The sequence below is a fragment of the Dasypus novemcinctus genome, chromosome 3 (genome assembly GCF_030445035.2).
Source record: "Dasypus novemcinctus isolate mDasNov1 chromosome 3, mDasNov1.1.hap2, whole genome shotgun sequence".
Classification (NCBI taxonomy): domain Eukaryota; kingdom Metazoa; phylum Chordata; class Mammalia; order Cingulata; family Dasypodidae; genus Dasypus; species Dasypus novemcinctus.
In genome coordinates, this window is record NC_080675.1 from 52979961 (window position 1) to 53006898 (window position 26938).

The window sequence follows — 26938 nt, forward strand, 5'->3', positions numbered from 1 at the left end:
ACATCTCTTCTTCCCTCTCCTTACCCTCAGCAGCTACTGTGGCTACTTTCTCCACATCAATGCTACAATTTCTTGCAGATATCATTTTTAGCCGTGGCCCAACTGAATGAGGAGGCATCTTAATCCAGATTATGGGTGGCCTTCTAAAGAGAACGTGGAAGTCATAGAAGCCAGAAAGGAAAGGATGTCGCAATGTGATGTGAGGCAGATACACACCCAGAGATCCCAAGGATTGCGGCAAGGCAGCACCAGAACACTGCGGACCGTAGAAGGAAGCAAGCCTTCTAGCCCCCAAAACTGTGAGACAATAAATTCTAGTCATTTAAGGCAACCCATTGTATGGCTTTTGTCATAGCAGATGGGAAACTTGTCATGGGGTTTAGAGTACATGCCATGGATCTCTACGGAGTAGCACACTAGGGTTTTAGAGAGAGGGCAGTGAGGCAGGAAGGGGTCAAATTGTGTATAGGGCTGGCCCTAGATACAAGGGGAGCTGGAATCTCTTCCACTTGCTGTCTTCTCCTACTCTGCTTGGTCTTTTGGTGTTAGCAACCAGAACTCAGGTTGTTTTTATTAGCACTATTATTTACCTGCATTTGGTCAAGTAGACATCTGTGGCCTAGCTGGGAAACTAACTACACTACCTTTCATTGCTTTTATGAGAAGATGTGGTCTACGTTTCAAACAACAGACAATAATAAAATGTCGAAACACAACTTGGTCAAGTTGGATGTGGATTAGCCACCTGGTGGGTACTGAGTCTAAGTAGAAGGCCTGGTCACATTACAGTGCATTATATTCTATTACATTGAATACACATTTTTAAAAACCTTATAAATTCAATTGAATTTAATTACATTCCATTCAACAATTATTTGTCGACTACCTCTCTCTAGACATTAGAAGACAGTATCTTCTAACGGGAGTAGAATGGAACGGCTAAGAGATCAGTGCACATCAGCATATTGTGTTAGATATGGGGTGTCAAATGTGAACAAGCTCTTGTTTTGACTGCAAGGTGTTTACAAATAATTACAAAACACAACCAAGGCAGCTACTATAAAGAAGGGAGTTAAAAATTGCAAGAGATAATGTATGTGAAAAGTAGGTTGCAAATGTAAAGTGCTGTGGATGTTGTTCTAGAATGGATCTTTAGATTCTTCACATCTGTTTCCACCCATAATTACAAGTAACAAAAAAAAGGAAACAGTGCATGGGAGATTTAAGAATGGACAGGGCCACACTAGCCACAAGACTTTGGGCAAGTTATGCAGCCTCTCTTACCCTCATCTTCCTCCTTTGACACGTGGGGTTTATAATATTTGCCTTTCAGGGTCGTTGTGTAGATAAAACAGGTAAAGAAAGGAGTGAAGCACCCAGCACTGTGCCCGTCACCAGAAACTGGTCAAGTTGTACTTCATTATTATCAGCATTTATGTTCAACGTCTCTGAGGGACAAGAAGGAACTACTTCATGTAGGGACTTTACCGGGGCACACCTCTGTCTGAGAAGCCTTCGCACAAGGACCATCCGAAAGCCTGGGACCCCGAGCCTTTTGTCCTAACCGAGAACCAAAGAAATTCCGGGGCTCTTCTTGCGAACCCGGGGCCCCTGGTCTTCTCTCCGTAGTTTGGTGGAAGAGCTGCCACACAAGCCGAAGCTACGAGGTGGGGCGGGGAGGGGGTGTCCCTGGATGAGCCTCAGGAGCCGCGACCAGAGCGGGACCCGCCCCCGCAGTCGTGCGCCCGCGCGGGAGCGGAAGCGATGAAGTGGACGCCGAGGGGCGAAGGCATCGCGTGTCAGTGCCAGCGGAGTCGGGGCGGGCACACCTTCCCGCCGCCCAATCCCTAGCCGTGGCCGGCCCTTATGAATAAGCAACAAAACCGAGCGTCCTCCCCCTGGCGCCCCAGACGGCGGGGAGAGGCTGCCGCCGCCGCAGGGGCCGCCGCAGGGATGCCGGGCGCCCGGGCTGCCGCTTTCCTTCGCGCGCTGCTCGCCTGAAGGCGCACAGGTGAGAAGTGGCCTGGGTTCTGCCCCTTTGGTGGCCGCGGCTGCAGACCGAGCGCTGGGGCAGTGACAAAGCCGGAGACCTGGGCGGCACGAGGGCGCCCAGGGAGCCGTGCAGCCCCGGGCGCGCCAGCCGTGCGCTCTGCGTCCCCGGCGAAACGCTGTGCCCGAGCGCGGGGCGCGTTGGGGCAGCTCCGGGAGCGCTGGGCGCGGCACGCAGGCCTCGGTGCACTCGCCGCGCTCCTCGCTCCGGTCCAGCCTCCCGGCTCTGCACCAGCAAGCGGGCCTTTGTGCTGGCTGAGCTTGCAGGGCTGGCTGCCTTTGTGTGGGCTTTTTCCCCCCCAGCCTTCCACTGCAAATCCCTCAGCTCTAATACAGAAGTTACCAAAGATCACGGTTTGCTTTTTAGAAGCATCGATCACAATGTCCTCGATGCCACTCAGCGCCTAGCAGCCGAGGAGCAAGTGGGGGCTGCGGTGGCCACCGAAATGTGTTCTACTTTGCCAGAAAACAGTTGAGTGTTTTTGGTAGAAAGATCAAGGAGCCTCCTTGCTCAGACCTTGACCGGTCCCCCGCAGGACTCAGCTGGTCACTGCTCCTTGGAAAGGTCACTTCAGAAAGAAGGCCTGCGGGTTAGACCCGAAGGAGGTGAGGTTCTCTGCCCGAGACTTCTGAATGGTTGGGAGGCGCTCTCCGGAGGTGCTGAGATGCCTCATGTGCGCCCTGGTCGCACACAGCACCCTATCTCTAAAGGTTCCAAATATGCAGAGACCTGGCTGGGAGGAAGCAGCCGGGGCTAACAAAATAAAGGACCCGCCAGAGTTTGGGTTCTCCCGGCTGAGAACTCTTTGCCTTGCCAAGGTGATTCCGAGGATCTGCCAGGATACTGGCTCCTAATTTCAGTGTAAATTTGCTGTAGAGGAGAGTTGCTTAAAACCGGACTGCCTTTTTTCTTTGGAAGTTTTAGTTTGGAACTTGGGGTAGGAGAGTGTGTGGGTTCACAAAGTTGTCCACAGAGCTGTGAAGGATCTATGCTGCTCTTGGGAGCAAATATGTAGTCCGAATTTGCATGTAACCCCCTCCTTTTAGAGTATTTTCTTGATCACAAGTGATACTGCTGAGCTGGAAGGATTCACCCTTAAGAGTATGACTGACTTCTGCGCTCTGGTCGGCAGAACTTGGCTGTAGCATCTATTGAAACTCAAACCTGGGGTGAGGTTTCACCATTTCACAGCATTGCTACTTTTACATACAGTACAGAGTTAAGGGTAGTGTGATTTATGCTTATAGATAGAATGGAGTTTGTTATATTTGTCATAATAATGAACCAAACCTTGATGCAACAGACTTGATTGCGTGGATTCACAAAACTCCCAAGTCACTGGGGTTCTAAGGTAGCTACAGCAACAGAGCCACTTAGGGAGATGTGGATTTGTCTTGTTTTCATAGAAGGCTTCTTACCATATATTCCAGTGTTTGCTGCCAGATCTTTATTATATCATAATTTGGTATTATAGAACTAGTTTGGTGCTAGCACAGAATCAAGATGAGGAAGAAGGGCTTATTTGTTGAGAAATTTTCCAGTCTTCAAATAAATGTGTACTTTATACTTTACACTATTCAGTAGATGTGCACCTGAAAAGTTCTGTGTGGAACTGTGTTTTTGTTCATTGAATTTTGTTTATTCCCATTTAGGGAGGCTGGTTGTTTGGAGAGAACCTGGGGTTAATCTCTGTGAAATGAAAACTTCATTCCCTAATTAAGATATGTTGTCAGTCCATTTTTCTATATTGTGTTTACTTGGTGATTATAAGAAAGTTATTGGAATCATCCAGTTTTAACTTGAAATATTAGATATTGTTTATTCCTTGAAACATCTACCTGGAGATTACCTTCCTTAGAAATGCCAGCTAATACTTAAAAGATATTGTCATGCAAATGAGGTTTGTGAGCCACAAATAAAAATGAAGTGTCAAATTGGGTTATTGAAAAGAACTGTATGATGGATAGACCAGATTGATCAGGAAAGGATTCTGCAGCGATCAGAACATCCCCATATCACTTTCTCTACCTGAAAAGCTGAAATGGGGATGAGAGGAGTTATTCCATGTGACATGTAATGGAAACTTCAAACTGCTCACCAGTGTTTTTGTGGTTTGAGGGGAATGTATGTCAGTATCACACGATGTCCTAGAGTATATGATTCTTTTATATATATATATATATTTTATTAAAGACATTGTAGGTTTACAGGAAAATCATGCAGAAAGTTTCCATATACCCCCCCATACAGAGTTTTCCCTATTATTAATCTGTATGATACATTTCAAACAATTTTCAAAGTGTTTCCATGTCTATTATCATTTAAAAAAATCTCTCTTCCATCCTTTGAAGAAATTAGAATGAGCATTATCTCCATTTTTCAGTGAGAAGACTTGAGTTTCAGTGATTTGCCCATGGTAGAGCTGGAATTTGAAGCTAGTTTTAAAATCTTCAAGTCCAGGTTCTTTTATCAGGGCTAGGATGATAAGCTAGAGGTGATAGGCAAGAACATCATTTGTTGCTAAATGGTAGAGAATAAAGCTTGTGGGCTCAATATGTAGAACTTGGTGTGGTCTGCAGGGATGATAAAGCACTTTGCTGGTGGTTGCCAGAGCAACCATTTTGACCCTAGCCTACTTACCCTCTTCACTGTCAACACTAATGCCTCTTTCCTCCTGGGGGACCGTGTTTTTCTTCTGTGGTTATTCCATTCTCCCTCCTTCCACTTTGGTGGAACATGCTGCAGAAAGGATCATCTGTCATTCTAGCTACTTCTATTATGGTGAAGGCTGACTAGAGCCAGATCATAACACCAATATAATAGGCTGGTGACAGCTGTCATTAGCACAGTGAATCAAAAGTGTGGTATCATGATGCTATGTACCACAGAAGAGTTTAGTAAGGTCAGAGTCCTGATAAGTTCAGCTGTAAACAAATAATATAGTCTTGAAAATGAGAGCCTTAAGGGTTAGAAAAAGAAATGATAAGACAATGCCAAATTAATCACTGGAGATGAGGAAAAGTACACAATGAAAGAAGATTATTAAAACACACACACAAAAAAAAAAACAAGGAAAAGAATTTCCTTTTTTCCTCATCAACCAAAGAATCACTAATTGGATTTGAGAAGATTAGGTGATAATTGGGAAGCAAGATGACCTGAAGCTCTGAGACTTACCTGTTACTTTTGATCTATTTTTCTGAAATAAACTCTGAAAACCAAAATACTCTAAAAATGAGAATACAGAAGTTATTACTAGAAGACACATTGAAAAATTGGCCCCTATTGGCTAGGTACTGAACAAAACATAAAATTAGATATGGATAGACTATGAAATGTCACTGAAAATATTACAATACAAAATGGAGACATTGAGCATTCTTTTTTTTTTTTTAGGTGCTGGGGGCAGGAGATTGAACCCAGGACCTCATATGTGGGAAGCCAATGCTGAACCACTGAGCCACATTGGCTCCCCTGAGTTGATATTCGTTTTTTCAGAGGCACTGGAAACCAAACCTGGAACCTCCCACGTGGGAGGCAGGGACCCAACTGCTCGAGCCACATGTGCTCCCTTTTTCACATTCTTAAATAGTTCTTTATATTCATTTCACATCAGAAAATATTTATTGGGAATCTTCTCTAAATGCCTACCATTATTAGCAATTAAATGACAAACAAAGGAAGCTAAAAGACCAGTTTTTGTGTACAAGGAATATAATTTTATTTGAGGTGACAAGATTTACAGACATGAAGATTTGTGCCAGAGAAGCTGGGAGAAGGGGGGAAAGAGAAAGGGCTAGGCATTTTGGTGACAGCAGTTAGTAAATGGGATGTGACTTGGGAACCAGAGTTTGGAGAGCTGGGGAAAGGAAGAAGAAGGATGTGTTCCTGGCTAGCACTGTGCATGGGCAAAACTTTGGAGCCTGAAATGAGTAGGCACATAAGAGAGCAAAATAGGCTGACTGGCAATGGTGTTTGTACTTGCCACTAGTATGTTGGATTGCACTACAGATATGGAGTTTGGCATTGTATGTTTAGAGACATATGACATGTTTTGGGAAGGCAGACAGTTACAGTGGCAAAGGGTCCTTGAAGTCTGACTGAATTAAAAAACAGACTGCCACTTAGGCAAATTAATTGTCCTCTGTAAGCTTGTAAGTTTTCTCAACCTAAGCAATGGTAATATTGGCAGTAGCTACGTCATTAAGTTGTTGTAAGTCTTAAATAAGTTAATCTACACGAGGCACTTATAACATTTGGCACATGACAGCCCCCAAATGGTAGCCTTTTTATTTATGATGATCATCATTTTTAATCTTAAGAACAAACAATCTGGATTGTATAAGAGAGATTGGAAGAGAGAATCTGGACAGGGTCATCAATTACGAAGCAATTAATCCATTTAGGTGACAAGAAGAGAAAATTTCGAGAAATATTATAAAAGAAGAATCCATAGAAATCATGAATCTAGAATGTAAAGGAGCGAAGAGTTCAAGATAGTGCCAAAGTTTAAGCCTGAGGAGACAATGCTTTGGACATTAAGGGAAGTTGCTTAGATGAAGAAGATGGTTTAGGATTTGAGGTGGCATCAAGTGGAAACTTCCAGTGACAATGAAACTCCAAGTTTAGATAGTTTACTTCCTCCCACTCTCATCTAGGCTTGCTACTCTGTCTATTTTGAGGAAAGGAAAATATAAGACAGATTGTCACCAGCTTATTGACATACTCTGAGCCTCCCGTGTCTTGAGTACTCAGTGCAAATGTTCACATTTCTTATATTTAATTATACAGAGCCTGATTTATTTTGAAAATAGTAGCTTTTTCACTGATGAGTATGTTTTAACATGCTGGTGTCCCTTTTGTGTCTTCTTTTTAGAAACACACTGAAATAGTAATATACATTTTAGTTAGAAAAATATGGAACAAGGGTCTAAATTAATACTATTAAGTCTAATAAGATGGCTAAGATTGTATTTTTAAAAAAATGTTGTTGCCTTTAATTTGTCTTTGAAACTTGAATATGTCCTGATTTCACAAAGAAACAGATTCTGGACTATTTCTATTTAAGATTGTCAAAGATAACACTTGACACAACAGCTTATGTGCCCACTGGTGGCAGAAATGCTGTGAATTGTTTAGAGGACTGCAGAGCTGTTAGTATACCTTGATAACGAATGATAGACAAAGTGCTGCTGACTTGTTCTGGAGAGGTTGATTTTCAAGCTATTAGAAGTTAATGTCCACTATCAGTAATTTGGCTAGAGCTTATCTATCTGAATTAAATTGCACTGAAGGATATAGTGAAAAGAAAGCAACATACAAGGACATGATGCAGAGAAAAGTAAGAGAAATATTCTTTTTGTTTCTTTGATAAATATTCTTATGACCAAGTTAATTTGAGGTAATTTCTAAGGTGCAGAATTCTAATGAGCAATGGAATAACTCTCCCTCTGCCTCCCTACTTCAGCATCTCAGGCAAAGTAGGCTATCTACATTTGTTCAGCAAATATTTACCGAGTATCTTCCCTATACTAGATACTTTGCCAGCGGGGGATACAATGTTGAAGAAAATAGAAAAGGCCCAATAACCTTCAAAATATGGTTGCAGATGGTATTGTAGGTTTAACAATATTGTCATTGAATTGACAATGGTCAGTCTTTTTAAAAATTGATTCTCTAACTTCATGCAATTCCCAATGTGGGATAACAAACTCATGGGAATAGCTACATTTACTTGTATCATGCTTTGAAAGATGGAGAAAGACAAGGAACTTGAAGGTCATCTACCAGTTTATCTGAGTTGCGGATTTGTTCCCTGCTGCCTTTCCTACAGGCTATCTTTTCTGCCTCTTGTAAAGTTCAGGCATCATTTTGAATAGTGGAGAGGAGGAGCATATGGCTGCAATACACAGACATAGAAAAGGCTTGCAGTTCACCCTCATTTTTCTGTTGTAGTTGGATTTAGAAAGCAAGGGGCTGGCACCTAATTACAGAAGGAAGTCTTTTAGAACAATGACAGAATTCCCTTCACAGAAAAATGCTAAAACTCAAGATCAAGGTGAAAATAAAACTTTGAAGGGAAATTCAGTTTTGGAAAGGCAATGGGTACTATATTAAATCCTTATCTTTTTTTTCTCTCTCTAAATTTGCTTTGTTCATAAAGCTTTTCTTTTGATCCCTGTGATTCAAGAGCATATAAATCAAGTGTGAAGCATTCATTCAATCATCTGCCTGGTATCACATAACACGTTTTGACATCAATAAGGCTATAATTAAGGAACCATTTTTTTTCTGATGGTAGTCTACATTCCTCTGAACTCTGCAGCCACTCATGATAGCCTGCATTTTTCAAGTGTTTTATCCAGAAGCATGGGCTCTATTGACCAAGATTTCAGAGCACATTCTCCATTTTTAGGGATGTTCAGTAAGATTTCAGTCAATGGGAAAAATAAAAGGCCAACTCTCTGATTGGCAATGAACAAGAGAGTTCTATAACTTTTGTGTATCTCGGACTATATAGATATGGTTTCATACTTCGGCTTGTCTCACAGAGTCACAGGTGCAGTTTTGTGAACTGTGAACATTCTTGCTTTGCAGCACTATGTTTTTGTTTTAAGGAAGGAAAATAGAAGCAACAGGCCAAACACAGTGATCTTTTTCCTGGTCATGAACTGGGGTACTTTATGGATCATCTAACTAATGTCCAGGCTGTTAGCATGCTTTGACACTTACTATTCCCTCTCCCTCAAATATCTTTGCCATATCCTCTCCTTTTAAAATGATGCTAGCTACCTGTATGTAATTTAATATTTAAATAAAATTGTTACAAAGCCCCATCCTCCATATGGGGAAATTTAGCACCCCTCTCACTATCCCTGAAGATTCGTGGAGAGCTTATGTTTCTCCTAGTTACCTCTGGTTTCAGTTTTCTTCTGCTGCTAAATTTATGATCCCTGCTATGCTGTTCCTTTTTTGCAAAAGGCACTGTGGCACCTCATGACATCATCCCATTTCTGCATTCTTACAAATTACTGTGGACCCAAGAGTTCTGTGTAACAAATCACTCCCAAATTTAATGGATTAATAAAAACAATGTGTTCATTATTTCATACCATTTCTGTGTATCAGGAATTTGGAAGTAGCTTAGCTGAGTGGAGCTGGCTTGGGGTCTCTCAAGAGGTTGCAGTCAAGATGTCAAACCAGGCTGGAGGATCTGTGACCAAGATGATTCACTTGCATGGTGCTGCTCATTGGCAGGAGACCTCAGCTCTGATTTCATGGATTCCTCTGTTCTCCTGTGGAAAATTCAGCCTTCTTTTCATCTTTAGCCCTCTAGATCATGCCCTAAGGACTTGATCTTTTCTCTGTCTCAAAAGGACCTATTGGACTCAATGGGATAACATGGTCTCCTTATGTGGAGTTCTAAGCCCTGTGAAAATTGGGCTATGGCCCTATGAAAGCCCTCAGACCATATGAAAATGTAAATTTCTATATGTTTCATATGTTTATCACATGCGAAATCCAGATAGTTTAAGTAGGCATGAAAGAAAGAAAACGTATGCTTTTATAAAGGCAAGGCTTATATTTTGGAATTTTAATTCCTAGCTTTAATTTTCTAGAAAATGTGCGGTGTCTCTGAGAAATTTCTCAGGATGGGAAATAGAAAAAACTCTACTCAGTAAAGTGGGTAAGAAGAATTAAAACTCTTAATTTTTTGGGGGAGTGGTTTAGTAGTTTCAGTGTGGTTTTAGTTTTAATGAGATTGTGAATGAACTTTTAAAAAGAAAAATACAATAAATTTTTATCATAAAATAATATGTATTGAGTAAAGATAGCTAATTTAAATGTACAGTTTGGTTACTTCAAAAAAATGTTTTTTTTCTTTCCCCTGGGGAGTAGATGTGACTCAGTGGTTGAGTGCCAACTTCCCACATGTGAGGTCCTGGGTTCAATCCTCTATTCCAGTATCTAAAAAAAAATTTGTTTTTCTAAAAATACACTTATTTACATTGCCTAACTTACCTTTCCTAATTCTTAGATTTTGAAACATAAAAGTTTTGCCTATAGTTTTTATAGTAGTAGCAGAGAATAAGGAATAATCTAAGTCCTTTAAAGGCAAATTTTCATTGAAATCCATTTATTTGTTTTTAAGAATCTTAAATGTAACTAGTATTCAGTATTTTATGATGATGTTTAATAAGGTTTGAAACACACTGAAGAGGCTTTTTAAAAATGAATGAATGTGTAAGATTTGCCTTCTATATTCTGGACATTTCTACAGTTGTTTGACAAGATGATTAATGAAGGAATTTGGAGAGGTGTTGCAAATGTGATTTCAAGGGTAGTTTATTTCAAGTAGGTGTTTAAGAAACTATGAAACTAGTACCTCAGCAATCTGTATCTTTTTCTAGGAGCTTTAAGTTAAATCTGCTGCAAAATTCAATAGGGAAAAATGAACTGGGTTAGCAATGTCTCAAAGGTACAAAGAAATAGGACAGACCTCTCTTTCCTACCACCTCTGAGCATGAAGTCAAGGAGATTGTTTTGTGTATGGTTTAATTTAATGGGGCTTATTTCCAGAAAAAAAATATGTATGACAGTTTGATGTGCTTTATTTTTCTGCAGGACTCAATTTCTGGAATCGTCAACTCTGCACATTTTTCTTCCACTATGAGCAGGCCAATTGTGTTGCACATTTGCCTGGCTTTCTGTAGCCTCCTGCTTTTCAACTTTGCCACGCTATGTCTGGCCTTCCCCAAAATGGAAAGGAGGGCGATAGCTCATATTAATGTAGAAGAAGGTCAGCCTGAGAGCAGCAACCCAGATGACTTAGAAAATAACTCCGTAACTTCAGAGCAAATACTCCAACTGGTAGTTTCTGAAGACCCAACGGTGGTGTCAGCTGGACCATCAGCAACATCATTAAATGATGTATTCCCTCTTAATGAAGAAACCCATCCTGTAGGTGCTGGGCTTACACCACCTAACAGTCCAGGTGTTTACGTTCCTACTGAGTCAGTTGTCCCCGGAGGTGAGCAAATGTTTGGTTCCAGCCAGCCAGAGAGAATGTCTCCAGAAAGCAGATTTTCCAAGGCCATGCTAACTATCGCTATCATAGCAACTGCTTCTCTGAACGTGGATGAAAAGGAGGAGCCTTATAGTAGTACCAGGATTCGGCCCATTATAGAAGGGACCACAGAAACTACACAAGGTTTTCTGACGTATTTGGATAGTCAATTGTCTACAACCAAAAGTCAGGAAGAAGTTAGTCTGGGACATTCACTTTCATCCTATGTGAACACTAAAGACGTGCTAACCACCAATCCCAGGACAGAGAAGTTTGAAATAGCCACAGAGCTTAGGACAACTTCTTTTCCTTGTGGTGAGCCCACAGCAGGAGCTGAGCCTAATGAAGAGAGATCTTCACAAATGACAACTGGTAATTCCCAGATTACTTCCACAAAGCCCTTGCTTGCAGGCTCCACATACACCCCAAGTGTTGAGCCAGAAACTCTCAGCCTGCTGGGAGCCTGGGAAGTCACAGATGGTGTCAGCACAGCTGTTCCAGCTGCCTCTGTCCTAACTGATGAGTGGGATGATACCAAGTTAGAGAGTGTAAGCCAGATAAGGGCTCCAAAGATTGAAGAAACTACAGAGACTCAGGTGAGGATGGAAACGACTCAGGCAGAACACATAATCCATGACAGTATGGAAAGGGGTGAAACTTTCACAGAGGCCGCAGATGTGGCTCTGGGGCTGCCTGAAGGGGAAACACACATGGGGACAGCCCTACTAGTAGCGCCTGGGGATGTGAGATCAGCTGCCTTCACCGATCAAAGTTCCTTTACTCCCACAAGTCTGATGGAAGATACACAAGTGTCAGTCGTAAGCCTGTTCCAAAATACAGGAGACTTCACGGAAGCCGACAAGGAAAATGATGCCATGTTTTCCTTAGAGACCACTGTTTCCATCTCAGAATATAAGTCTGAGGCATATCAACAATTGGGAAATACATTTAAAGGTAAAAAAAAAGAAAAGAAAACTTGGAATGTTTCAATTGGTTTTTTTCTTTAAGTGACAATTAAGAAATAAGTTTTTCAAGTTTTAATGAAATGCAAATATACACAAAGAAAACATATATTTTATATAAAAATCATACCCAAGTATAGCTCCTGCATTTAGACCAGTGGTTCTCAAATGGGGATGCTTTTAACCCTCTCCGGGGGACATTTGGCAATGCTAGAGGCATTTTTGGTTGTCACAACTGGGGATGAACTACCGGCATCTAGTGCATAGATTCCAGGGATGCTGCTAAACATCCCATAATGCGTAGGGCTGTCAGCCACAGCAAACAATGATCCAGGCCAAAATGGCAATAGTGTCGAGGTTGATGGACTTTTTTTAAACATTCATTATGAAAATATATAAACATACAAGAAAAGGTAAAAGAGTTAACTATAGGTGTAAATGGCATAATAAACAATTTAGATACATATTTACACATTGCTGAAAGGTACTCACATCCCTGATAGTTCTTACAAGAAAATCTCCAGGTAAATATGTATCTCATAGTATTAGCATATGAGTTCTCCAATTTCATTTTCCCAACAAGAATTTTTTCTAGAAATAAGGAAACCAATAAGGATAAATTATCTACTAGCTTGAGTTTGTACTTTCTGCTTTCTACATGTGTGAATGTTGTGAACTGACAAGCCTCATATTTGTTGCTGTAGGATAATGCTTTTTTTCTATTATGTGCAGTTGTTCAGATCATGGCATGGGGTAGGAAAAGCTTAGTATAACATACACATGTTCATTTCAAATTGTTCTGGAATATATAACCATTTGTTACTTCAGCCAGTAGTCCAATTAATGGAAAATATCAAATTAGTAATATGTTCTATAAAGCACTGTTGATAAAATGATAAAGGAAAGACCGATTTTTACATGTCTAATTAATTTTTTTAAAGATTGAAAGACCTAATTATACTTTAAGTTTTCATAGATGCTTCCAGAAAAAGTTTTATAGATGGTTTTTAAATGACATGTTCATGGGTCCACATGAATATGAAGGTATTATAAATGGCTAAGAAAGTTATTTCAGTTCTCCATAACACCTTAAAATATTTCTGGGAGCATTAAGTCATATGTACAAGATTATTCATTGCACATTGAATCCATGATTCTTTGAAGTAAACTTATACTGGCTTCTATTTATGTAGCCTATCCTAAAAAATAAAATTGTTTCTTATTTTAATTATTGTATATATTCCTTACTCAGTCATAATCTTCTCACTTAATTACAATCTTTTAATGGCAACCTCTTTTTATTTCTAGCACATAACATAATACCTGGCATTTAGGAGGTGCTCAATGTGCATCTGTTCAGTGAATGAGTAAAGATAGAGAACCATTCAGACTGGCATTATCCAGTTTGGCTGTCTGCCTTGTCCAAATTAATTAAAAAACTTCTAAATGTTCTGTGTAGGGTGAGGAACAGCCAAATAATTCCTTTTGTTTTAATTTTTTTTTGTCCCAGAAAGTTAAAAAGAATGTGAAAAACTGAGATTATTGACAAGTTAAATAATAACCAAATTTTTTTCTCCCTGATTTCCCTAGATTATAAGTATTTTGCAAAGTAAACAGCCCAAAATGCTAATTATTTTAGGGCCAAGGGACCACTTATGACCTTGTCTTCTTCAGGATACACAATGATTTTTTTGGAGGTTTTTGGATATTATTAATGAACAAGTACCCTGAGATTACAGTCAGTCCTCTGATTTAGCAAGTTTTTCAGCTGGTTCAATTGAACATCAGGTTTTAAAAGTTTACCTATAATAATCATTACATTATTTTTCTATGCAAGTAATAGGAAGAATGAGAGATGTGGCAGAGTTTTTTAATGTGTGTGTGTGGTTTTTAAAAAATCCTCATTACGGTTTCTATTTCTCACTCTTCTTTCTCTAACGGCAGTCACTTCTGCAAGGTACAATGGCATTTTGACATTTATTGCTGTTTCATAAACCTATGAGCACAGAGTATATATTTATTTTACATATTGTATCTCGACAGTATTCATTATGCTTTCAAAAATGAGGCAACATAGAGAACCTAAACTGCTTAAAATGATAAACTAAGTATTATTATCATCTTGTGGCAAACACAGCACTGTCCTAGATATTAGAGATACAGAAAGGGCAAAGAACCTTGGCTCTCAAGAAATTTACCACCCTACTGGACAAAGACAAAATTTAAGCAGTGGTAAAAGAAACAAATATGAAACACGTGTAAGAACCTTATCCTAACTCCCATTGTTTGTTCTAAAACCAGGTACATCAATCATAAATATCTCCTGAATTCAAAGGAAAAAATAGGCCAAACTGGATGGTTGCAAAAAAATAAATAAATAAAATAAGGAACTACCTATATTGGAAAAACAAACACTGTTTTAAAGCAAATATATTGTCTCTGTGGAAATAGGAAGTATCATGATGTCATGCCCTTAGAATGTTATTTTTATTGTATAACTTACTGGACTTGCTAATATACTGTTTATCTGGTTCTAGTATTTTAAAAAAAGAGAGATGATAAGGTCTTCTAGAAGTTAAATTTTTAATATTTTAGTATTTGAAGTTTCCAGCATATTCCCTACCTAAGAAACAGGCAGATCTTGACCCTCATAAGTAGTTTCTAGTAGTGTTTTTAAGGGGATTATAATGTAAAGAAAGTGGACCTATGATAGGTATGTCATATTCCACAGGTCTATTTTATTCCCCTTTCTTATTTAGAAACAATTGCAAATCTTCTATAGCGGTCACTCCAAGTTGTTTTTTGGGCATAACTATCATGCTGGTTAAGGGCTCTGGCTGTATAACTTTGGGCATGTTCCTTAGTGTCTCTAAACCTCAGAACACTAGGGGTAATGATAGCTCTTATTTATTGAATACTTACCAAGTCCTGGGCATCTGTTAAGTGTCTTACATATGTTAATTAATTTAATCTATGTAACAACTCTATGAGATAGATATTACTATTATCCAAGGTTTACAGCTGAGGAAACTCAAGCCCCAGAAATGTTAAGTAATTTTCTCAAGGTTACAGAGCTAGTAAGTGACTGAGCCAAGTTGACTCTAGAGCCTGCACTGTTGTCCACTATGAAATATGGTTTCCATGGGATGCTATTTTTTTTTTAAAGATTTATTTATTTATTTCTCTCCCCTTCCCAACCCCCCACCCCGGTTGTCTGTTCTCTGTGTCTATTTGCTGCGTCTTCTTTGTCCGCTTCTGTTGTTGTCAGCGGCACAAGAATCTGTGTTTCTTTTTGTTGCGTCATCTTGTTCTGTCAGCTCTCCGTGTGTGTGGCGCCATTCCTGGGCAGGCTGCACTTTCTTTTGCACTGGGTGGCTCTCCTTATGGGGTGCACTCCTTGCGCGTGGGGCTCCCCTACATGGGGGACACCCCTGCGTGTCACGGCACTCCTTGCGCGCATCAGCACTGCGGATGGGCCAGCTCCACATGGGTGGAGGAGGCCCAGGGTTTGAACTGCGGACCTCCCATGTGGTGGACGGATGCCCTAACCACTGGGCCAAGTCCGCCGCCCTCCATGGGATGCTATCAGCACCTACCTTCCATTAATATATATTGGAAGATGTGCTTAGCATTGCATGTGTATGGCGTGTAACAGAAACTCAGTAAACATTCATTATTGTAACACTTATTATTTAAAATACTAACTTCCTCTTCCTCTTCAGAAAAGCAAATGTGAAAATTAATCTACATAAATGCTTTTGAGAATTTTTGAGTGTAACTTAGTTTTATAGAATTTGTTACCCAACAAACTGATCATGTTGATATTTAAATGAGTTGTAAGCTCAGTTGTTGATCCTCCTACTTTGTTTTGAAGTTTATGATTTTTAAATTAACTTTCCTTTATCTTCGATTAATTCACCACTCCTAAAAGCAACAAATAGGGAAAACAATCATTTCTGGCATTTTATTTTTGATTTCTCCCTTTCCTTTCCCAATTCCTGACATAGCTATCTGATTCCCACACCCCAATTTATTAATTATATAGTTACATTTTAAGAAATTGAGATTTGTTTACTTTAAAATGTTGTTTTCCCCCTTTTAAAGACATTATTACTCAAGAGATGACAACAGCTACTCAAGAAGCGGAAGCCACTTTATCATCAGTGACACTAGAGCAGGTTTCTACCCTCAAGATTACCAGTGAAGATGGTGAAACTGAGGAAGGAAACATGTTCTTCTCTCCCACATCTGATGTGCCTGGTGTTACTCAACTGTCAAAGAGATTGGAGCCTCTGGCTACTACAGTTTCAACTACAGACCTACCGTTGTCTCTCAAAGTCACTCCTGCAGTGGAAGGTCTGTAAAGCAGGGAATTGGACTCAGTGTTTAAGGGTGGATATTTTTGTGAGTTGAAAAGGAGTAGAATGAGTGAGGCAGGCAGCCCCATCACCAGCCAGAGTCCACACACACCTCACCTGGAGGCGAACAGGAAAGGGAGGCGAAATGTCTCTTGTTTAGAGAGATGTGGCACGGCATAAAAGGATGAGGGCTTAGTTCCCGTGTCAAAATCCCCAGACAGCTCTCTGAACCCTGCAAAGGCCACACCTCCTGAGAACTCTCTCCTCGTCTGGCAATTCTGGATGCTAGGAGCTAGTTTTGCAACCTCAAGCAAGTCTCTTCTCTCAGCCTCTGTTTGTTCATCTCTGAATATCACCTACCTGTCTTAAAATCCTTATTTTAAGGATTAAATAATGCATAGAACATTTGAGGGTCTAGACCCTCAAATGCTCTGAATTCTTAAGGGGAGTGAGGATCTCAAATCTGGGTGATCATCAGAATCACCTGGGAATTTAACAAAAATTAAATATTCCTTTTTTAAAAATTTTTTTTGACCTCATGTTTCTGTCTCATAATTAGTCCAAGGATGCCCCATTTTAATTTATTTACCGAGTTACTTTTAACAGTGTAAAAATAACCTTCTAATCCTCTCCCCACACTCCCCGTGGAAACTAAGCCTTTGTCAATAACCTACATGTAATTCCAACGCCCTTCCCAGCTTACCCTCTTCCCCTGCCTGGTGACCCTCTTCTCCCCTTGCTCCTCTGCTGGTAACCATAGTGCTTGTCTTCATCATTTCCTGGAATTTCTTTTCCTTCAGTTTCACTGCATTTATTTTCATTCCTAAAAATACAAATTAAAAATTTTAGCTGTTCTGAACTTTATAAAAAGGATATCATACTGTAGATAGCCCGCTTGGAACTTATTTTCTTTTTTACTTACTATTACATGGCTAGGATTTACTTACCGCAGTTCTTTCATTTTGCTGCTGTATATTATTCCATTATGAAAATTTATCAATTTATCCATCTAATTTTCATCCATTCCCCTGGCTATTTGCATGTGGGTCATTTCCTGGTTTGACAGTTACAGATTTTGCTGCCATGGATTCTCTTTACATACTCCCCATTGTTCACGTGCAGGCTCTCCACTTGGGCATATACCTAGGAGTGGAATTACTGTGCCATAGGATATAGGAAAGTTTGACTTGAGGAGAAAATGCCCAATTACTTTCCAAAGTACTTGCACTAATTTTTACTCCCAAAAGCAATGTATAAGCCATACCCTGGGAGTTTTTAAAAATGCAGTTTCTCTGTCTTCACTGTCAATGAGATCCTGATTCAATAAGTTGGGGTGAGTGGAAAGCATGAGAACCTACATTCTATAAATTACTTCAAAAGATTCTGATGATCCGCCAGGCTTGTAAGTTACTACTGCTCTAGAATTTTTAGATTTGGGGAGACCTGGGGCTAAATTTGGCTGTTTTGAAATCGAGCACATTCCAGACACAGATACTCTTATTGTTTGCTTGATTTTGAGAAAGACAGTTAGTCTTTCCAAAGCAGTCTTTGGCATATACTTAATGAATTTTTGTTAACTTTGCCACCTTTGGTAATACATTATACCAAATGCTGCAAAATCCCTAATATTGTGAATCGAATGAAGAGAAGTTTAAAATTTATTTAAAAATTTCTGATTTGAGAAAACACAATTTTCCTGGAAGATTAAACGTTTGCTTTGGATAGCTGGATTGATACAATATGTAGAGAGGAGCTGATCTAGGTGCTGAACTTACTGTATATAAGATAGTGGTCTCATTAACCATTTCTTGCTTAAAAAGTGAAAGCACATATTTGCACGTCTATAATGAGCATCTTTTGGGTCAAGTCCTGTCTCTTGTTTTTGACAGACTTAATGGACACAGTCACAGGCCCAAATGAAGAGTTGTTCACGCCAGTTTGGGGCTTTCCAGTGACGCCCCCTGGAATAACGGAGGAGGCAGCCAGCCTCTCCCCAGCGCTTCGTGCCTCTGAGACATCCTCTGAGAGAAGTACCATTGTCCCATCCATGGGCCTTGATACTACAGCTGCCTCATATGGTCTGGATCAACTTGAATCTGAAGGTATCCATGTTTTGAAGGGAATATTTTCTAGGACTGAGTTCTGAGCAAATGCTTTTGAGACAAGATTAAGCAGAAGTGTGTCAACCTGTTGTGTAGCTCAGGGGTGGGTGGGTAAACTATGGCCCAGCCAAGCCTGGCCTGCCACCTGTTTTTGTATGGCCTGCAAGCTAAGAACGATTTTTACATTTTAAAAATTGTCTGGTTCCATTTATATGAAATGTCTGGAATAGGTAGATTCATGGAGTTATAAAGTACATTAGTGTCTCCCAGGTTCTGGGGGAAAGGGAGAAATGGGGAATGACTGCTAATGGATCCAGGGTTTCTTTTTGGGGTGATGAAAAATGTTCTAAAATTGATTGTGGCAATTGTTATGCAACTCTGTGACTATGCTAAAAACCACTGAATTCAGCAATTTAAATGGGCATATGACATAGGAATTATATCTCAATAAAGCTGTTAAAAGAAAATTCATCTTGGGGCCAAATAGAAATGTCCCTGCTCATCACAGCCCCATTGCTCCTGAGGACCTGCCACCTGCCCCTCTCTGGGGTCATTGTGCCTCCCCAGGCCTCCTTGCCTGTTGTTAATGGTGCACCTGGTGGCTCAGGCTTGGACCCCAGGTCTGGAGACTCCAGGGGAAGGATGGTGGGAGCTGGCCTCAGAGCCCTGAGGCTAGGCTGCTTCAGACCTGAGGCCTTGTGCAGGGCCCTTATACCCCCACCCCAATTGCTCACAGCAGGGAGAGGTGCAGTCAGGTCCCACCTGCTGCAGGCCAGGCAGGTCTACAAGGCTTCGGCAGAGGACACCCTTCTGGGCAGAGCTGCCCTGACTCACTCCAGGACCACGGCAGGTAGGGGCCCAGCCCACACTGCCACTTCCTGCTGGAGGCAATCGAGGGGTGTGACTTGGTTCAGTGTCCTCAGTGAAGGTGTCCCTGAGATGCCACCGGTGCTGGGGGCTGAGGGAGAGGGGCTCGGGGGCTGCTCTTGCCAGTCTCAACAGCCCTGTTGGAAGCATCCAGGGTAGGGGTGCTGCTGCCCAGCCCCGAGGCCAGTTTTATTTTTTTTTAAGATTTCTTTCTTTCTTTCTTTCTTTCTTTCCCCTTCCCCCACACCGTTGTCCATTCTCTGTCTATTTGCTGCATCTTCTTTGTCCGCATCTGTTGTTGTCAGCGGCACGGGAATCTGTGTTTCTTTTTGTTGCGTCATCTTGTTGTGTCAGCTCTCCGTGTGTGCAGTACAATTCCTGGGCAGGCTGCATTTTTTTTCGTGCTGGGCGGCTCACCTTACGGGGCGCACTCCTTGCGCGTAGGGCTCCTCTACGCGGGGGGACACCCCTGCGTGGCAGGGCACTCCTTTTGCTCATCAGTGCTGCGCATGGGCCAGCTCCACATGGTTCAAGGAGGCCCAGGGTTTGAACTGGGGACCTCCCATGTGGTAGACGGATGCCCTAACCACTGGGCCAAGTCTGCCGCCTGGTTTTATTTTTAAATGATTGAAAAAAAACATCAATAGATTTGTACGTTGTCTATGCACCAGAATTGAGTAATTGTAGCGGAGCCTGAAGGGCCCATGAAGCCTAAAATACTTCCTGTATGGCACTTACAGGAAAAATTTGTCAACCCCTGTGTCTGTATCAATAGTTTTCAGACATAGCTGCAATGACCATGTCCTTCTCCCAGAGATTCTGATTCAATTGACGAGGGGTAGGATCCAGGCTAGATGATTTCAATATGCCTTCTGGATTGAGAATACTGGTTTAAATGGAAAACTTGAGTTTTCCCACCAGATTTCTGAGAGAGAAGTTTTGATGTGGATTAGATTTTAATAATATTGCTCTGATCAACAATGCTGGGTTGTTCCACCTTAGTAACATTTCTGGGTTAGGATGCTGCACTCTTTGGAGATAGGCAGTCTCCTTGCCTATTAAGACTGAGAAATTCATGACAAATTGTACTTTCCAAGACATTGGCTTTGAGGATGGAAAAGGTCCTTTGGGCACAGCTGCACATCAGCAAACAAGAAGACTAGAAATATGACTCCAAGGTCATTTAATTAATCAGCTTTTTGGCAGTAAACAGCACCTTGCTGGGGGGTGCAAAATATCCTGAGATTTGTATGTCATAGCTTCTTAAATGAGTCTGGATGGCAGGTAATCTTTTGGGCATTAAATTAGTGTGTTTGATGTAGCAAAGATATAGGCTTGTATTTATTTCTTCTAGTCTACAGCAGGGAAGTTGGTTCAGCAAGATTTGCAACAGACCCCATTACAGACTTTCAGGATAACATTGGCAGTTTTCTGACAGTGAAATATGACATTTTAGGAGAAATGTGTAGAATTCCACAGAAGAATTCTGGTTTAAGAAATGGATTAAAGTAGTCTCAGAGGCTAACAGCTCTTAACTCCACATTAGGATAAATATCTCATGACTTTGAATTTAGCATCTCACATTAGTTTTCTGCTTTCTTTGATACCCTCTGGAAAAAGCAGGTTTCCCCAAATTAATCTGAGTTAAAGATGACAACTTTACCCAGAAGGGTCCATTAAATCGGAAGAAAACATTATACTTGTGAATAATCCATACTTGTGAAACTGCAATAATTTTCTAAATTTAGTAGATGATGGCAGTTGTATTGAAATATGTTAGAATTTTCCTGACTTGCTTAAGATGGCCTTGAGTTTTAGTTCTTTTCTTGTAGACAATTCAATTTCAACTTCTTGTTGAGCATATATTTTGTCAGGTTTTGATTTAAACTGTGATCCTTGTCAAGGCTTATAAAAGACATTTGTGGTTTAAAATGTTCTTTCTGCCAGGTTGTTGGACTTAAGATTTGAATTACTATACCTTTTCTCCTAAATACCAGGGAGTGCACTTAATGTTTAATTAGTGTATATTAGTGATGTTATAATTAGTTTTATGCTGGTGCATATAATCCTCAGAAAGCAGAAGATACTACCCTTATTTAAACTGATAAACATACTAGAGTCTTGCATATATTTGGGGCATGTATTTATGTGTATTTTTATTATTAAATGTATTTATTTCTGATGCATATTTTTCCACCTTGCCCAGGAATATAAATGCAGCATGCAGCTTTGACTAGGTGAGGTATTTTAATTCTACCATAGGAGTGTACCCAGAGGGAGATTATTTATATTTAACCAGGAACCTTGGGTTTATTCCTATGTTGAGTCATCTACCTTTCAAGTTTTAATCTCTGTGATGCATTGACAAATGTTATGTGATTTTCTAGTTTAAGATATGCATTTGTTCACCTATATTATTAAAATCTTTATATGTTATTTTAATATCTTCCTTCCTACCAGGGGACAGGAACCATTTCTCCAGAGAATAAGGTATTTTTTTCTCAATGGGATATGGGAAGGAGACATGTCATTCCTTGGGTGACACCAGACACCCAAGGAGAGGGAACCTCTGTGGAAATATCTGGATCAGGCGCCTTTCTATCCTTTAAGGAATAATTGGCAGTCCAAATCAGTCTAAAATCATTCTTACTTTACACCCTGCCTTCTTCCCTTCTCCTTTACATCTCTATGAAATAGTGCCTAAGAGACTCTGCCTCCATTGGAGTTTGCCAGGCAGACATGAGGGATGTGATTTGGTAGAATGGGAGAAGCTTCTTGTCACTGAAAAATGCCTGGGCCTTGAGAGTCCTGCACGCATGTCACTGAGCCCTTTACCTCATCAGCAAAAATACATTTTGAATTTTGAAGGGATAATGGTTTATCTGTCACCTTGCCTGAAACATTTTACTTCTATGTATGATTTTTTTTTAAGGAAGTAAATGTTTTCAGGATGATAAAAAATGCATTATACTTATCTCAGGCCAACTCTACTCGGGCTATATTCAGCATCTTTGAAATACATACATGACAAAACTCATGTTTTAGGTTAATGCCAAATATATATATATAAAACAAATATATATGTATGTGTTTAAAACTACATAAAATATTTTTGGACATTATCTATGTATAGGTTGATTTCCTTCTTTTGCTGAATATTGATGTCTTTCTCTGTTCCGAAAGGCCAACTTAAAATTCTTGATTACTTGTGAAAACTTGGAATTTTATTCTTGCATTTATTTGGGTTAACTATCTTTAAAATATTTTAATACTGCTATCAAATGGAATAGAACTTTCAATATGTCTTACTTAAAAGAAGTTCTGCTTACTGGATATTATTAGAAACTCAACTGATGATATGTCTACTTTAAATATATCAAACATTTTAGAGTTCTCTATATTCCCATGGAAGATGGAAATTCATCTTTGTTGTAAAATGACAACTTTAACTCTATAGGGTGAAAGGTTATTGCTTTGATAATTTGATATTCAGAAAAATCTATTTTCTATTTTTGTATGTTTCTTTTGGTCAGGTGCTAGGTTTCAACAAACATGTAGGAAATAGGAATATCAAAACAGATTTCCCAGGTCTATGGTTAAGGCTCTGAATACCCTCCCTCCCGTCCCCAGCACTGACTCCTTAGTTTTAACAGTCAATATCTGTGCCTTCCAGCTAGTGAGAAAAGGAAAAGTATTTGGTACACCAAGGCGCTGATTAGACAGACACAGTGAGTTTGCTCAGACTCTCCTGAGATGAATTAGGATTAGTTTATTACTCTTTGCTTTGGAGAACTTCGATTCTTGATCTGACTGATCCTATTTTCTATCTTTCTGTGGGGATTATAGACTGAGTGTTGGGGCTGTATAATCCTATGCCATTTTCCCATACAATTCCTATTTCCTCATTTATTTCAAAAGGCCCATTTATCACAAGCCTCATAGAACAATTCCCTCATGGGAATTGATTTGCTGAAGGAATATCTTTTTTAATATATGAAGATTTTTAATTCTTGGGATCCAACAGAGAAGTCCTGGTTAACTTTTTAAATATACCTTGATCTTTAAAAATAAGGCCAAATATATTATTTCACTTGATTTTTTTCTTTTCTAACAGATTTTCCCCTGCTTTTCAAAGGCTTTTTTTTTTTTTTAAGATTGCATTTTTGACATATTTTCCTAGCCAGGCAGCACACAGAGCAGAAAGCTGTCATTTGTTGTTCAATCTATTTCAGTGACATCCATTTTCCTGCCTTCATGTGTATGTGTGTGTGTGTATTTGTGTGTCTATTTAAATTTAATGATGTTTTCTGTACTTCTCAGAGAGTACTTTCAGTATATATTTGCAGTGCCTTTCAGTTTCCTCTGCTACTGAGATAGTGTTGCCATCGCCCCTATCTTATCTGGAGTTCTTAGTTCTGTCACTGCACTAGGGATTCTCTCTACTGATAACATAGGAATTTCAGGAGAAATTCCTGTTTAAAAAGTTTGCCTTCATTCAGGTGATTGAATGATATTTTTGGCAATATGATGCCCTCACAACTGGTACTGAAGTCAAGATGTTTTGTCTCTTTTATTGCCCAAACCAAAAAAAAAATTGGGGAAATGCCTTTAAAAAAAAAATAGCACTAGGGAAACGTCTCAGAGATATTTTTCTTTAATACCTCCACTGAGGATACTTAAGAGCTTACGTAATTTTTATGGGAAAAGTGTCTGCTCTTCACCTGCACTTTAATTCACAAAATCGGGTTTTTTGGTCCTCTCAATAAGTACTCCTTTTCAGAGAGCATTTTATCACTTCTCCAATTTTCACGTGACTTTTCAACTCAGAAGTCAGCTAGAATGGATGAATGAGAAAGAGATTCAAAAAGAAAACTCACGACAAGGCTATATCTATAAAACCAAGTTTATGTAGTTTCCCTTTGGTTGCTGTTATGTGATATATAGTGTTGAAGATCAAGTTGAGTGTGTTACAATAGAGCTGTCTACTGCCATTTGTGGAACTGTACTGTGAGATTAAAGATATCCACTCTAATTATGTTAAGAATGGGCACAGGTTTTGATTTTTGTTTTTGGAAATGTTTTAGATTCTGATTTAATTTTGCAACAATGACTATGCCACTTAAATTATGTGTAAGTGGGGAAGGAGTGGAAAAGAGTATTCAATGGAATATGCCCTTCATTTGATTTTAGTGATAGCTTAGATTCTGGATTTTTTCCCCAGATACCTGTTCTGGAAACAACAATGAGTCTTTAACAGAAAACTTTAATTTTATATCTCTATAAATATGAACATAAGAAATATCTAATACTTATTGTCAAGTATGTTAGGGAGGAATGAGCATTTTTTTTTTCTTGGTTTCATTTGCTTCATTTTCAAGTATCTTATGTGACAGGCTATGAAGTATAGAATTGCTGGTGATTTATCAGTTGTCTATTGTTGTAAGTCACTTTGTTATCTTGTCCTGAAATCTCATCATGCTTTCTCTGGAATTTATCGCATATTTATGTTCTCTTATTGTCAGAGCTGTGTTTTTAAGTGCTTGTATGCTCTATAGGGTGGTTTAGGAAATTACCTGCACTCAGAAATGGTCAGCATGTGTTTGCTACTAGTAGCCAATGGTAGGTAAAAAATATATAAAATCAATATTGTGCTGTACTGCCATACAACTTTGTCCACAAATTCTGTTGTTGAAGAAGGATAACTGACATTCTAAGTTTTGTTCTTACCATAGGGTATTCATTTATTGGCACCATCACAATTAAGTAAACATTGTTCTAGAGTTGATTGCCCCTAACTTTGTGTGTATTTGTGTGTGTGCTTTTGTTGTTTAGAATCAGAAAATTAGCACTGCTTACTAAACTCGCCCTTAGACACTCATAACATTATACTTAATGACTGTTGAAGACATTTCAAGTTTTGTACAAGTTTTGCACATATTCAGCTGTTTCATTTATGTGTACATTTAAAAAATATTCATTTGGTGATTCAGATAATACAAAGAAGAATTGGAGGTGAATCTTGCTCTTTAGGGGGCATAAATTTTAGTAGAAGTGGTAAGACAAAAATATAAATAGCAAAAAAAGGTAGAAATTACAAGAAAAAAGACTCCAGGAGTTAGAAAACAGAACTTAGCTCCATCTTAGAGAATCAGGGAATTGATTTCTGAGCTTGTGTGTGTCTTGTGTGTGTGTGTGTACGTGATGTATGTACATGCAGGGAGGGGTGGTGTGTATGTGTATAGATTTGTATAAATATGCACATTCATTGTTCTACTGATATTTATTAAAAATAAGTGGTGGGAAATAAAAAATATTGGAAAATTTCTAAAAGGTAGTGAATAGTCCCCCCCCTCCTTCCTCCACTAGCAACACATTGTTTTATGAACGTGTAGTCAAGGAAGTTTTTCTTATTTAGTTTATTGGCTAGAAGAATTATTTCTTAAGACTAGTTTTTTTTTTTTTTTTTTTTTTTAATAAAGAAGAGATTGCTTTGCATTTTAAAAAGGGGCAGTCAATTGCCCAACCTTGGGGGTAGCCAGGTGCAAAGGTGAACAAATAGTAGGTTGTGGAGATTTTGAAAGTATAATTAGATGTTTGAAGAAAATTGTTATGCTTTATGAGGCATGGTTTTTAAGTAGGAAAACAGACACATAAAAGTATCCTTTGGCTAGTGTAAACATGATAATTTTACTGCATTGGAGTACAAGAAAATTACAAACCTTAAAAATGTTTAAAATAAGGTAAAGATATTATCTATTGCATCTTATCAGACTATATTCATAGCCTTATGTTCATAAGTTGTTTTGACACCAGACTACCTGTTAACACTTAAATGCATATATATCCCCAAAGGAAGATTAGAAGAAAATGTAATGCATCAATTTGAGTGGCCTTACAAGGTTTAAAAAATTATCACACTTGCAGATACTAAATTTGTCTTGAAAGACTTGCATTGATTCTGCCTACATTTACTGGTGTCTTTTCTTTCTCAGCCTTTGTACCACCTTCTACATTGTTTTACATCTCCAGGTAAAAATCCATTCTATAGAAACTTCTTCTATAAAAAGTGTAAAAAATCACCAAGGCGAGCTGAGCGCCCCTGTGGCTAGCCGAGTGCCCGTGTGAGTACCCATGTTGTGAGCCGAGTGCCCATACAAGTGCTCGTGTGGTGAACCAAGTGCCGGCATAGTGAGCTGAGTGCCTGCTCGTGAGTCAGTGCCCATGGAAGTGAGTCCCACAGTAAGATGATGATACGAGAAAGAGACGAAGGGAAGAGAGTCAAGTGAAGGTGCTACAGAAACCAGGAACTGAGGTGGTACAGTGGATGGGGAACCTCTCTCCACATCAGAGGTCCCCAGGATTGAATCCTGGTGAATCCTAGAGGAGAAAAAATGAGAAGACAAAAAAAGAAATAGATACAGCAGATCACACAGTGAATGGACACAGACAGCAAAAACAGCAGAGCAGGGGGAGAAGGAGGAGGAGGGGGAGAGGAAGGGGAAAAAATAATAAATCTTAAAAAAAAAAATCAC

General features: G+C 39.5%; 1 protein-coding gene across 4 annotated transcripts in view; it reads left to right on the plus strand.

The window, feature by feature from the left end:
• Positions 1-1625: 1625 nt before the first annotated feature.
• The window catches only part of ARMH4 (armadillo like helical domain containing 4), a 157127-nt gene continuing 131814 nt past the window's right edge, over positions 1626-26938 (plus strand). The window contains exons 1-4 of one of the 4 annotated variants that reach the window (XM_004450672.5): positions 1626-2011; positions 10676-12071; positions 16184-16435; positions 18327-18539. In XM_004450672.5, the coding sequence (XP_004450729.2) occupies positions 10721-12071; positions 16184-16435; positions 18327-18539 (1816 nt within the window). In that variant the 5' untranslated portion in view covers positions 1626-2011; positions 10676-10720. The remainder of the gene's footprint in view (positions 2012-10675; positions 12072-16183; positions 16436-18326; positions 18540-26938) is intronic. The other 3 variants (XM_023586639.2, XM_071213913.1, XM_071213914.1) reach the window with 3 other exon arrangements.